A 12,098-nucleotide genomic window follows, 5' to 3' on the forward strand; every position below is an offset into this window, starting at 1 on the left:
CAGGGTCCCCACTCTCACCACAGGCATAGATCTTAATACCCCTGCCTCTTCCCTTCCTCCAGCCTCAGCCACATGTCTATCTTTTCCTTGGCTACTTTTTTCGGTGGGAGGATTTCCCTGGTACAGCTTTTCAACGGACACAGTATATTAGAGAAAACGTTAGATTCCAAGGGTGGACACCTGGGTACAAATCCAAGCCCTGCTTCCTACTGGCCATGTTACCCTAGGCCTCTCTTCCTCTCACACATGGAAAGTGCACACAGTATCAGTTCTGCACCAATTATCATGAGGATTAAATTTTAAAAATCTGTAAACATTGGTCAAGCTCTCAAACACTGTAGAGGAGTCACAGAATCTATTCTCATTCACAGAGTTTTAATCCCTTTAAACTACAATATCTCCTTAAACTACAACGTCTTCCACACAGCTTCCCTCTTACGCCACCCTCAGGAACCTTTTGCAATTCCCTCCCTTCTTTCCCTCCACCCAAGCACTTCCCAGTCAGATAAGCCTGTTCCTTCTCCTTGGCCTTCCCTGGGCCTCTGCTTCCCTCACATCACTCCCAGTCTAATCCCACACCCACTTTCACCCAAGCAAGAGACAAGCTCTTTGTATCATCATCCATGGATGCTCACTTACTATAGTATCTGCGTTCAGCGAAACAAACTCTTTTGGAGAAGTTTACTGGCAAAGCGTCCATTCCACTTAAAGAGTTGAGAATGACTCAGTTTGAAAATACTGGTCAGGTCAAAAGAATAAAAATATTTGCTGTTTTCTGGCAATATTTGCTGTATAAAACAAAGATTTTCGTCTAGATGAAAGGCAGGGGAGGTCAGATACTAAAATCAAGGAGCCACTTAGACTATTCCTAGAGAGCGTGAACTAGATTTGACAATTAGCTGATTTTGTCCAGGCGAATAATTCAAGTCACAGAGTGGTATTTTCATGTAAATTAGCCAGGCAAAATTTAAGAATTGTTAAGAGGGGAGATAAATATAAAATCTTCTGGTCCACTGGCCAGAAACATCTAATTCTAATGGTTAACTTGAGCCATCTCATAATAAGAATGGATGTGACAAGCATATGGCAATGACTTTGTATACATCATGCATATTATTTTATTTCATGTTGACAGTAACACCACCGAGTGGATATTGTTAGGGTTTAAATTTAGTGTATCATACAGTAGGTAAAGAAACTGAAGCTTAACAGAGGTCAAATAACTTGTCCAAGGAATATCGTTTTAAGATCAGGTCATTAATAGCTCCAGATCCCAAGGTCTTAATTTTTTTTTTAATGTTTATTTTTGAGAGAGAGACATAGAGCGTGAGCAGGGGAAGGACAGAGAAAGGGAGACACAGAATCTGAAGCAGGCTCCAGGCTCTGAACTGTCAGCACAGAGCCCAACATGGGGTTTGAACTCACGAACCACAAGATCATGACCTGGGCTGAAAGTGGAAGCCGAACCGACTGAGCCACCCAGGCACCCCTCCAGATCCCAAGGTCTTAAGCAGTACACTGAAATGGGCAATTTCTTAGTTAATTTGACCAAAACAGCCAGTGTGACTCAGGTCGCTCAAGCCTGGAACTTTCTAATAAAAGTTATAATAGCTAATGATGGCCAACTTTTACAGAATGCTTTCTTACATGTCAAACTCTGTTCTAAGCATTTCACATTCAACTCAATTAACTCTATAAGGAAGGCTACTGTTATTATCCCCACTTTACAGATGAGAAAACCATGTAGCCCAGAAGCTTACTCTCATATTCAAGGTTACATGGTTAAAAGCAAAGTTAGTTTGAACCCACTCTGGCTCCAGAGCCCTTCTTCCACACAGCCGGAACTACTCTCTAACTTAGGATCAGAGGAGCAGGTATTTTATAAAACACCTACATAGCTGTATTTTCTAAAGTGGCCTTATAATGAGAGCTGTATAAGAGGTCATCTACAGGAGCCTGGGTGGCTCAGTCGGTTAAGCATCCGACTCTTGACTGCGGCTCAGGTCATGATCTCACAGTTTCGTGAGTTAGAGCCCTGTGTGGGGAGTTTGTCTCTCTTTCTCTCTCTCTCTCCGCTCCTCTCCACTGCTTGCCCTCACAAATAAATAAACAAACAAACAAGCTTTAAAAAATAGATAAAATACAATATCTTAAAAAAGAAAGAATACCCACAGAGCAGCAAAACTAGCCCCTCCTCCCAACATGAAGGCTGTCACAGATGACAATGCCTCTGTGTACAGCTGATGAGCGGTTTGTGTATGGAGGTCAGGTGTTGGTGGACCTGTGGGCTGCTGTCATTCCCTAAGTTCTCTAGGGCAGGCTGAGCCCAAGTGCCCAACGTGCAAATGAGCTACCAACAACGAAATCATCACTTAGTCATTCACTTTACACACAACACATTTCCAAATGGATTGAATTTAAGATAACTGCTAGGCTATCCCCACTCAAGGAAATAAAGTAGAGGGTTGAGGCAATATTTGTTTAAAAATACTGCAGCGGGAAAAGCACGCACAAAATCCAAACTACTCCTTTGGTTTTATACTCATGAATTTAACTCCCTAAATAATTCTCACTGGCCAGCTTTCCTTTAGACACTGGAGACCTGGCCATACACTGGGGTTAAGTCCATGCAGCAGACAATTCAAGTGGTCACGACTTTACTGTTGCCCATGACCTCAGACATTGTGATCTTTTCCAGGTGTATTTTCCATCCTGCATATTCCGGATTGTTTGGTTTTGCTTAAACTGAGACAACTGAAACTTAAAGTTCATCCTAAATGGAAGTTTCTGTCTTGTGACCTCCGATGGTCAGTTCCAGACCTTGCTCCGTCTTTCCCCCCTATCTTTTTGTGCCACTAGAGGCTGTCAAAAACTCTGGTCCCCGCCACAGGCCTCGCTTGCCTGAGCAATGCCCCAGTTCTCTACATTTCTCCTCCTCTTCCCCCATCCAAGTTTATTTCACATCGGTACTTTCTAGGAGCCAGTGGTAAAAAAGTACAGACTCCACAGACACACATTCCCAGGTCTGGATTCTACTACTCTTACCGTGTGATCTTGGGCAAGTGTTTTAACCTCCCTCAGCTGTACTCTCCTTATCTACGAAATGGGAATCAAACATCCAACGAGAGCTGTGAGGGATAAATAAGTGCAAGGAAAGCACCTCTATGAAGAGTCCCTACTAAGGGATCAAAAACAGGCAGCCATTTTTATTATGTGCATAATAACAGGGTTGTCTACCCCGTTATAACATATTTCCTACCCAGGGTTTAAACATTTGTCAAGAAACAAAAGTGAATCAACCAAGGATTAAACACGCCTAGATCGAAGTCAGTATCCAAGTGGTCCACTAAGTGGGGAAGGACACTTCTGTGGGCAGAAAGTCTTCCTTGTCCAGCAACCACACCTGCCAGGGCGTGGCCTGCTCCCAGGATGAGCTCTGGGCTACTCCCTATTTCTGCAAGGTCATTAAAGCAAGGTTTAGAGCTGGTCCTATGAAGCTGTGCCTTCACCCCCTCCACAAAGTGTTAAACCGGTGAGAAGTCACACAGTTCTGGATCCTGAAAAGGCTTTGGGCTGGAAGATAACTGAGAAACAACTGGGTTACTGTTTAAAGTACTGCACAAATGTTTTAGTTGTTCATACAGCTTGCCTCCTAACTTGGAATAGAGTTCTAAAACTAGCAAAAGTAGGAAATAATCCAGAGAAATAATCCACTTACAATTTTTTTTACTTGGTTCAACTAGATGATTCAAGGCACTGTGCTGAGAGAATTCAATGTATATAATACGTTCAAGATAAAACTACGCAATTATAGCTAAATAATAGTGAAAGCCAGTACTTCCCTCAGACCTAAATGATTTCCCACCCTCTCAAAGACTAGAAATATTCAAAATACCTACGTTAGCCTGTCACCATGCCCAGGAATCCCCGCAGGCCTGTTAAAGGTCACCTGTCACTGTCTTTGTTTATAGCCTATTGTGTAGGATTCCCCCGCTGGAAAAGGGCAGTGTGAACACATTTCTCGCTATTTAAAAAATACTGGCCGAAGGATTTTCTGAGCTACTGAGAACCGCCTGCTTCTGGCCTTCTCCCGGGGACAGAGGGCTCAAACGCATGGAAATTTTAACCATAAATCGATGTATCCACAAGCCAAAGGACCATCCCAGGAGCCTATGGTATTACCCTACTCAAAGATCTCATGTCGTTCTGGATGTACCAACAGTAGGGGCCTCCATTTCCTGGTATTTCCGAGTCAGTCCTGTAAACATTCTGCGGCAGGGGATGAAACTGTTTACGGCACTGGGTGACTCCCGTGTTCCTGTCAAACACGCCCATGTGCTAGTGCTGTCCTCGGATCTTCTACTGTTCACACAACAATGGCACTGAAACCGGAATATGGTGCTTAGCGTTAAATACCTGATCAGCAGATAACCAGGTTAAGGCTGCATCAAACCTGCACACCACTACAATTGACCATGCCTCTTTAACAGGGACCCGGAGGTCTCTGGAAGCTTTTGCAATTTCAGCCTTTTGATGATGTTGACAGATGGGGAAGGATAGTGGAGAACTAGTAAAAGATAAGGTTAGTGGTTAACATTCCAGCATTATTACCTATAAACAAATAAGGCATTTCATAAAAGTGTAACTTAATATTTCTACAAGGCCTAGTTCTATTGTTGCAAACATTGCACTTAGGATCTTACTAAGGGCATTTCATAACAGACTATTTTGCTCCACAACAACCCAGAGAATTTTTGCTTTTAGCGCCGAAGGATTGGGAGACCAATGTTTTTCCCTCCCAGTACCGGGTTAATTCTCCCGTTATCTCCGAACTGCCCCTCAGGGCAGGTGACCACGGACTGCCTCTAGGGAAAGGTAAGGGCAGGATTCTTGGGCATTTTGGGTGGCGTGACCGAGAGGCTGGCACGGTCCCCCCTCGCGTCAGCCCTGCCCTGGCCAGGTGCCCCTCTCGGCGCCCCTGCGCGGGGCCCTCTCTCCGGCTCACCTAATGACCAGGAGTTCGTGGAGCAGATACGCAGCTGCGGCCAGCAAAGCTCCCCCGGTCAAGTAAAGTGTTTTCTTCCACCAGGGATCGGAGCCCAGCCCTGCCATGATCCCACCGTAATCCTGCAAAGGGAAAGCGATGATGTCCCCATAAAAGGAGAAGGGCTCCTCGGACCCGGCCCACCAGCCGAAGAAGGAGACGCTCTGGTTCCAGCTCAGATCCACCACGCACGGCCTGGACGAGGCAAAGCCAACCCCCCAGTGCATGCTGCGCGGCTGGCTGCGGGCGCCCCTCCCAGGGCCCGCGCCGCCCGCATGGGAAGAGGCCGGCGCGGCCCGGCGCGGGCTCAGCGGCGCGCTGGGGGCGCGGGCGGCGCGGGCGGAGGCGACCGAGGCGGCGGCGGCGGTGGCGGCGGCGGCGGCGGCGAAGGAGCAGGAAGGACGAGGGCCGCGGGCGGCGGGCCTGGCCGGCGGGGCCCCGGGGCCCTGGGCGGCAGCGGCGGCCGCCGGCTCCCCCCGCAGCGGCCTCTCCGCGCCGCTCTTTGTGTCGGCGCCTGGAGAAGGCCGCGTGATGTCATTGCTCCCCGGGGCAGGGAAACAGAGGCGGGATAAAGTCACCTACCCCGCGCCCTGCCCCCGCCCCGCATCTCCGCGGTCCGGCGGCCTCCGCCCCGGCCGGAGCTGCAGGGCTGGGCGCGCCCGGCGGGCTCCGCGCCTCCAGGCGGCACGGCCGGGAACGGCTCGGCGCGCGAGGGCTAGGGCTGCGGAGGTGCCTGGAAATGCGGCTCCGCCGGGAGGAAGCTGCAGTCAGGGCCCGGATCTCGGTCCCCCCCAAGCCCCGGCCCGCCCTCCGCCGTCGCTCCAGCCCCTCCCGCAGGCCGGAGAGCGGGGAGCGCGCGGGACTCACCTGAGGCCGCGCCGAGTGGCAGGCAGGAGACGCCACCCGGCGGGGGCTGGGAACGAACGCCCGGATTAAGGTCGGGAATTAAGATTGTTCTGGCCATCAGGAAGGCGCTGTGTATTTGCATAATTTATAAAAACACTCTTATTACAGGGCACAGTTACCTAGGCTTTGGCCATGTGCTCACGGAGAGGAGAGCTTGTCTGGTTTGACAAGTAACAGCAACAATGCACCCTAGAGAGATTTCCCCTCCGGCAGACCCAGCTCAAGTCTTTCCCCCTTTGAAGTCATTATGGGGAGAACCCGCAGAGGTGGGGTGTTTTGGTTTGTTTTCCATTTCTTTTCGGTGCAGAAAATCTCGCAAACTGTGTGTGTGTGTGTGTGTGTGTGTGTGTGTGTGTGTGTGTGTGTGTGTTTTCAATTTTCTTCCATTAACTTCATGGTTAATTTCATTTTTAAAAGTTGGTAAGTCTATAGGGGGCACCTGGGTGGCTCAGTCAATGCAGCGTGGGACTCTTGGGCTCAGGTCAAGATCTCACAGTTTGCGGGTTTGAGCCCTGCATCAGGCTCTGAGTTGACAGCATGGAGCCTGCTTGAGATTCTCTCTCTCCCTGTCTCTGTGCCCTTCCTCTCTCTCTCTCTCTTTCAAAATAAATAAATAAACTTAAAAAGATCATAAGTCCAAACAATAGGGTCATGTTTCATGGTTTTATGATATACACATGAATTTTAGCAAGAGCATGGATAGCTTAAAATTGTTTGGAGGAACTGGAAAAGAAATTCAAGTCGGGGATTTATCTATCACTCCCAAGGTGAAAGGATGGATGTGGGAACCCTCCAAGCTTTTTCCTGAGAGGGCGGACACTGGAGTGAAGGAAAGCTCCCCCTTCCCTTCTACTTCCGCTGCCACATCAGCCCTTTAGAAGAGCAGGGAATGCTGTCATATTCCTAAAACATGGACTTTTTGCCAGCCTGAAGGAGATATGGGAGGTACTAACCAGGATTGGGGAGGGGTCCCATACAGCAGTGTGTAGGTACCCCTGACCTCTCCGGAAGAAGGAGTGTGTGTACTCAGAAGTGGAACTCCTTTGAGCAGGTTTGTGGGAGTGAAACCCAAGGGCCTGCTGGAGTGACACAGGTGGTCACCAGATTCCTCCAGGGAGAAGGACCAGAAGGCTTCGGGGCCTCGTTCACAAGAAGCAGAGTGGGCAGGTTCGGGATCAGAGCAGAAATGCTCTGTGCCCAGATGAGACAAGGAGCTGACACCAGCCATTCTTCATTCTTCTTCTGTGACCTTCCACAGAGCACTCAGCCTTTGCTCCCATTAAATGTTGAGCCAATATTTAAAAAGTAACCGTTTGTTTTTCGGTACTGAGCTCTATGACTGAGTGTCTAGGTTCAGTCACGGGGATGAGCATAAGTTACCTTCAGCAAAGCCTTCATGGAAGGCAAAAGAGAGAATCAATACTGGCAAAATCTGTGTCTGGGAAACAAGTTAGAAACCAGACGAAGTTGAATGGTCTGATCCCAAGAGCCACTTACTGCATTTTACTGTCACAGCTCTTCTGGTAGGCCAACCTACCCCACTCACTCTTGGGGGCCTGTGGACATTCCTGGACTTGTCAGATCCTCTTTGAACATTATGTGGCCTTTGGTTCAAGTGTGGTTTACATTTTCAGAGACACCATGAGGTGAACTATTTTTAGATGCATGTGTAAATAAATCCTGTGAGAAAAACTAGAATATAATCTTAATCTGATGCAGATTAAAAGTTAGCTTTTAGACCTATGACAGAGAAGAAAGATTATTAAAACTCAGTTTGTATAAAAGTGAAAGGAGGCAGGGGCGCCTGGGTGGCACAAAGTGGTGGGCTCTTGATCTTGGCTCAGGTCGTGATATCACAGTTCTTGAGTTCGAGCCCTGAATCAGGCTCTCCCATGATGGCGACTCAGAGCTTGCCTTGGATTCTATCTCTCCTTCTCTCTGCCCCTGCTCCACATGTGTGTGTCTGTTTGTGTGTGGGGGTGTGTGCAAGCACACATGCATACACACGCAAATGCTCTCTCTTTCTGTCTCAAAATAAATAAACTTTAAAAAAATTTTAAGGGGCGCCTGGGTGGCTCCATCGGTTAAGCGTCCGACTTCGGCTCAGGTCATGATCTCAAGGCTTGTGGGTTTAACCCCTGCATCGGGCTCTGTGCTGACAACTCGGAGCCTGGAGCCTGCTTCGGATTCTGTGTCTCCACTATCTCTGCCCCTCCCCCATTCATGCTCTGTCCCTCTTTGTCTCTCAAAAATGAATAAACGTTAAAAAATTTTTTTTAATGTTTATTTATATTTGAGAGATAGAGCATAAGCGGGGGAAGAGACAGAGGGAGACACAATCCGAAGCAGGCTCCAGGCTCCGAGCTGTCAGCACGGAGCCCGACTCGGGGCTCGACGTGGGACTCGAACTTGTGAACCGTGAGATATGACCTGAGCCGAAGTTGGACACTAAAACGACTGAGCCAGCCAGGCACCCCTAAAAAAAATTTTTTTTTTATTCTCTAAGGTGAAAGGAGGCAGGAATCTCTGAGGAGTCAATAGATACAAGAGGTGGACAGAAGTTTGGTATGAGGACGTGAGAACAAGGCTCTGAGGAAAAGGAAAGCATCTATAGCTGTGAAGGCACAGCAGCCATGCAAGCCTTAGCCAAACTTTGTGCAAGATCAGACTGAGTCCTACATGGAAAAGCTGCTCCACAAAGGGGTGCAATCCAGCCACAAAGAGAAGGAAGGGAGGCAGGGACTCAGCCCCAGAGCAGTGGTGGTGGTGTAACTAACAGCCAGAGGGGAACTGAACAGAACTAGGTTAACAGAGGAGCTGAGGAGATGGACTCTTCAAAGAATGGCCCCTCAGAACCCCCTGTGTAGAGCCAGATCCCAGGCCGAATCCCCAGGGGCTGTGTAGGAACCGTGCCCTACAGGGTGAAGGTATAGGGAACTAAATATGTCTGCCTTCCAGCTCCCCTCCTAGGACTCCTTCAGCTACAGAAATGGTATGAAGACCGTGGGAGCCAGATGGACATCTTCACTCCACCCCTTCCGCAACCGCCATCAATTCTGACTGCCTTGGTGTCATAACCATGGATATAAGCTCCACGCTAGAGGGATCTTATTATTTTTCTTTCTCAAGGACTTTGTTTCACTAATTCTAATTGAGGTTTTACAAGACAGGAAAAGGGAAGGGACTAATACTTATTGAACACCCGTCTGTCGATATTTTTTTCAGTAACTTTTCAAAACAACCTGTATTAGATAAGTATTGCCATCTCCATTTACAAATGAGAAAAGTGAGGCAAAGAGACATAAATTAACAAGTTCAATTCCCACAGCTAGGTAATGATACAGCCAAGATTCAAACCCAGTGTCTCACACCAGGAGCTCTTTGAGCTTCCTACCACTTGGGGTATTTCTCAAGTGCCAGGGCTGGTGCCCTGTCCATGGCAATCCTTCTTTACACCATTCTGTTCTGAACTATGTCTAAATCCGATGGTTCTAAAGCCTCAATGCCTACCAGTTATACTGTCACCTTTTGAGAAAGGTGGATTCAGACAGCTCCTTATGCCAATATTGCTATACCTATGTTATGCTTCGCCATGACAATATGACAAGGGACAAGTAAATCAGTGCTTCCCGAACTTGGATATGTATCAGCTGGAGCTCTGCCATTATGATCAAATAAGAAACAATTGATCGGTTCTTCTCCAACATTAGTGTGCAAACATTAGCTTGCATATGAAATACATGGCATCTTTTTAACATACAAATTATTTTTTTAATGTTTATTTTATTTATTTTGAGAGAGAGAGAGAGAGGAAGCAGGGGAGGGGCAGATAAAGAGAGAGACTCCCAAGCAGACTCCACACTTCATCAAAGAGCCCAACAGGGTCTCAATCTTATGAACCATGAAATCATGACCTGAGCTGAAATCAAGCGTCTGCCACTTAACCAACTAAGCCACCCAGGTGTCCCTTAACATACAAATTCTAACTCAGTAGTTCTGGTGTGAGGTCTGAAATTCTGTATTTTTAACAATCTTCCTGGTAAGACTAAACCATACTTTGATTAACAGTGGTCTAGACCAGGGGCGCCTGGGTGGCTCAGTGGGTTAAGCGTCAGACTGCAGCTCAGGTCATGATCTTGGGCTCTGTGAGTTCAAGTCCCGTGTCCAGCTTGGTGCTGACAGCTCAGAGCCTGGGGCCTGCTTCGGATTCTGTGTCTCCCTCTCTCTCTCTCTGCCCCTCCCCCACTCATGCTTTGTCTCTCTCACTCTCAAAAATGAATAAATGTTAAAAAAAACCAACAACAGTGGTCTAGAGGAGGATCCAAGAGTCTGCCCAAAAGGGACCACCCCAACCCATGTTCTTTTTTTTTTTCAATTGGCAAGTGTTTATTTTTGGTTTTAATATTAGTTTAATAGAACTTCCAAAGCAGTTTAATAGGACTTCCAAGGCAAAAATATTGAATTTTATATCGTTCCTTTGGATTTCATATCTTTTACATGTTCTTTTTTTTTTTTCTGTGATTGGCTTTATTTCACTTTGCATAATGTCCTCAAGGTTCATCCATATTGTAGCATGTGACAGGGTTTCTTTCTTTTTTTTTTTTAATATGTAATTTATTGTCAAATTGGTTAAAAACCGAGAACAAACTGAGGGTTGATGGAGGGTGGTGGGAGGGAGTGGAGGGTGGGTGATGGGTATTGAGGAGGGTACCTGTTGGGATGATGCATGTTCTTAACCAACTCAATCAAGTCACAGTTCATGATGAGTTTGGACACCAGACATACATATAAAAGGGTGTATGCAGCAGAATCAGACATGGAGAGAAAATGAATCAAGACTCAAGAAGAGCAATTAGAAGAGAAAGTAATACATATTCCTTGTGAGAGGTCCTAGCCTAAGTGCTATGAGGTGACAGAAGAAGTCACGGGGCAGGAGAGTTGGGGGTGGAGGGGAGTGGAAGGGGAGTGGAAGGGGAGAAAAGGGGGAGAAGACAGGATCCTAGGAGATTAGCGTTAGCAGAGCACCTTTTTCAGGTGCCAACACAAAGAGCACAAACAAATGAATACAATGTTTTTATAAATTTCATTGACACTTGAAAAAATTTTCATTTAAGTATGATACTTTATGTTTCAAAACACAGTTTAAAAGATTTAAGGCATTGCTGCTGGGGTAATAAGTGGATGTGATGTTGGTACTATTGCTGGTCTTACATAATAAAGTTTAAGATGCCACTTTATTAAAATATCTCTAAAATATTAAAAATTAAAATGTTATTCAAAAAATGAACAATTGGGGGCGCCTGGGTGGCGCAGTCAGTTAAGCGTCCGACTTCAGCCAGGTCACGATCTCGCGGTCCGTGAGTTCGAGCCCCGTGTTGGGCTCTGGGCTGATGGCTCAGAGCCTGGAGCCTGTTTCCGATTCTGTGTCTCCCTCTCTCTCTGCCCCTCCCCCGTTCATGCTCTGTCTGTCTCTGTCCCAAAAATAAATAAACGTTGAAAAAAAAATTAAAAAAAAAAATGAACAATTGAATTGATAATGTTACCCTAGATTTTATTGTAAAGCTTCTGCTTTCTTGGCTTGACTTGTGGAGAAAAGATCTAATACCACCCTACCCAGATACCCTGAATCTTCACCAACATTAAAGCTGAAAGCCAGTATAACACCATAAGGTGACTTTGCCTGTCTACTTTCTGATTGGCTGGATGTGAGCATCTTCTAAATCTTTATGTAACTATTAGAAAACATTTTCTGCAAAATGGAGTTGATGCTGAGAAAAGATATGCAAATAATAACTAGGCTCAGATGAGTGATGGGCAATTGAGAAGGTGGGTCACAAGAAGGGTTTGGAGGGCCCCTGGGCAGCTCAGTTGGTTAAGCATCTGACCTTGGCTCAGGTCATGATCTCACAGTTCATTAGTTCAAGTCCCCCATCAGCTGAGCTCAAGCCCTGTTTCAGGCAAACACAAGCCCCACTTCAGATGAGCCCCACTTCTCTCTCTCTCTCTCTCTCTCTCTCTCTCTCTCTCTCTCTCTGCCTCTTGTGGGATTCTATCTCTCTCTCCCTCTCTCTCTGCCCTTTACTCACTTCCAGCACTTTCTCTCAAAAAAGATGAAAGAAAGAAGAAAGAAAAAAAGAAAGAAAAGAAA

General features: G+C 46.7%; 1 protein-coding gene across 9 annotated transcripts in view; it reads right to left on the reverse strand.

Annotated features, from left to right (window-relative positions):
* The window catches only part of FAXC (failed axon connections homolog, metaxin like GST domain containing), an 80,661-nt gene extending 74,504 nt beyond the window's left edge, over positions 1–6,157 (reverse strand). For 6 of the 9 annotated variants that reach the window (XM_011282453.4, XM_019830998.3, XR_006598096.1 and 3 more), the window contains exon 1: positions 5,006–5,405. In XM_011282453.4, the coding sequence (XP_011280755.1) occupies positions 5,006–5,271 (266 nt within the window). In that variant the 5' untranslated portion in view covers positions 5,272–5,405. Of the gene's footprint in view, positions 1–5,005; positions 5,406–5,626; positions 5,824–5,911 lie in introns of those variants that run through there. The other 3 variants (XM_023254190.2, XM_045057875.1, XM_019830999.3) reach the window with 3 other exon arrangements.
* Positions 6,158–12,098: the final 5,941 nt, after the last annotated feature.

Source organism: Felis catus, chromosome B2 (assembly GCF_018350175.1).
Source record: "Felis catus isolate Fca126 chromosome B2, F.catus_Fca126_mat1.0, whole genome shotgun sequence".
Classification (NCBI taxonomy): Eukaryota; Metazoa; Chordata; class Mammalia; order Carnivora; family Felidae; genus Felis; species Felis catus.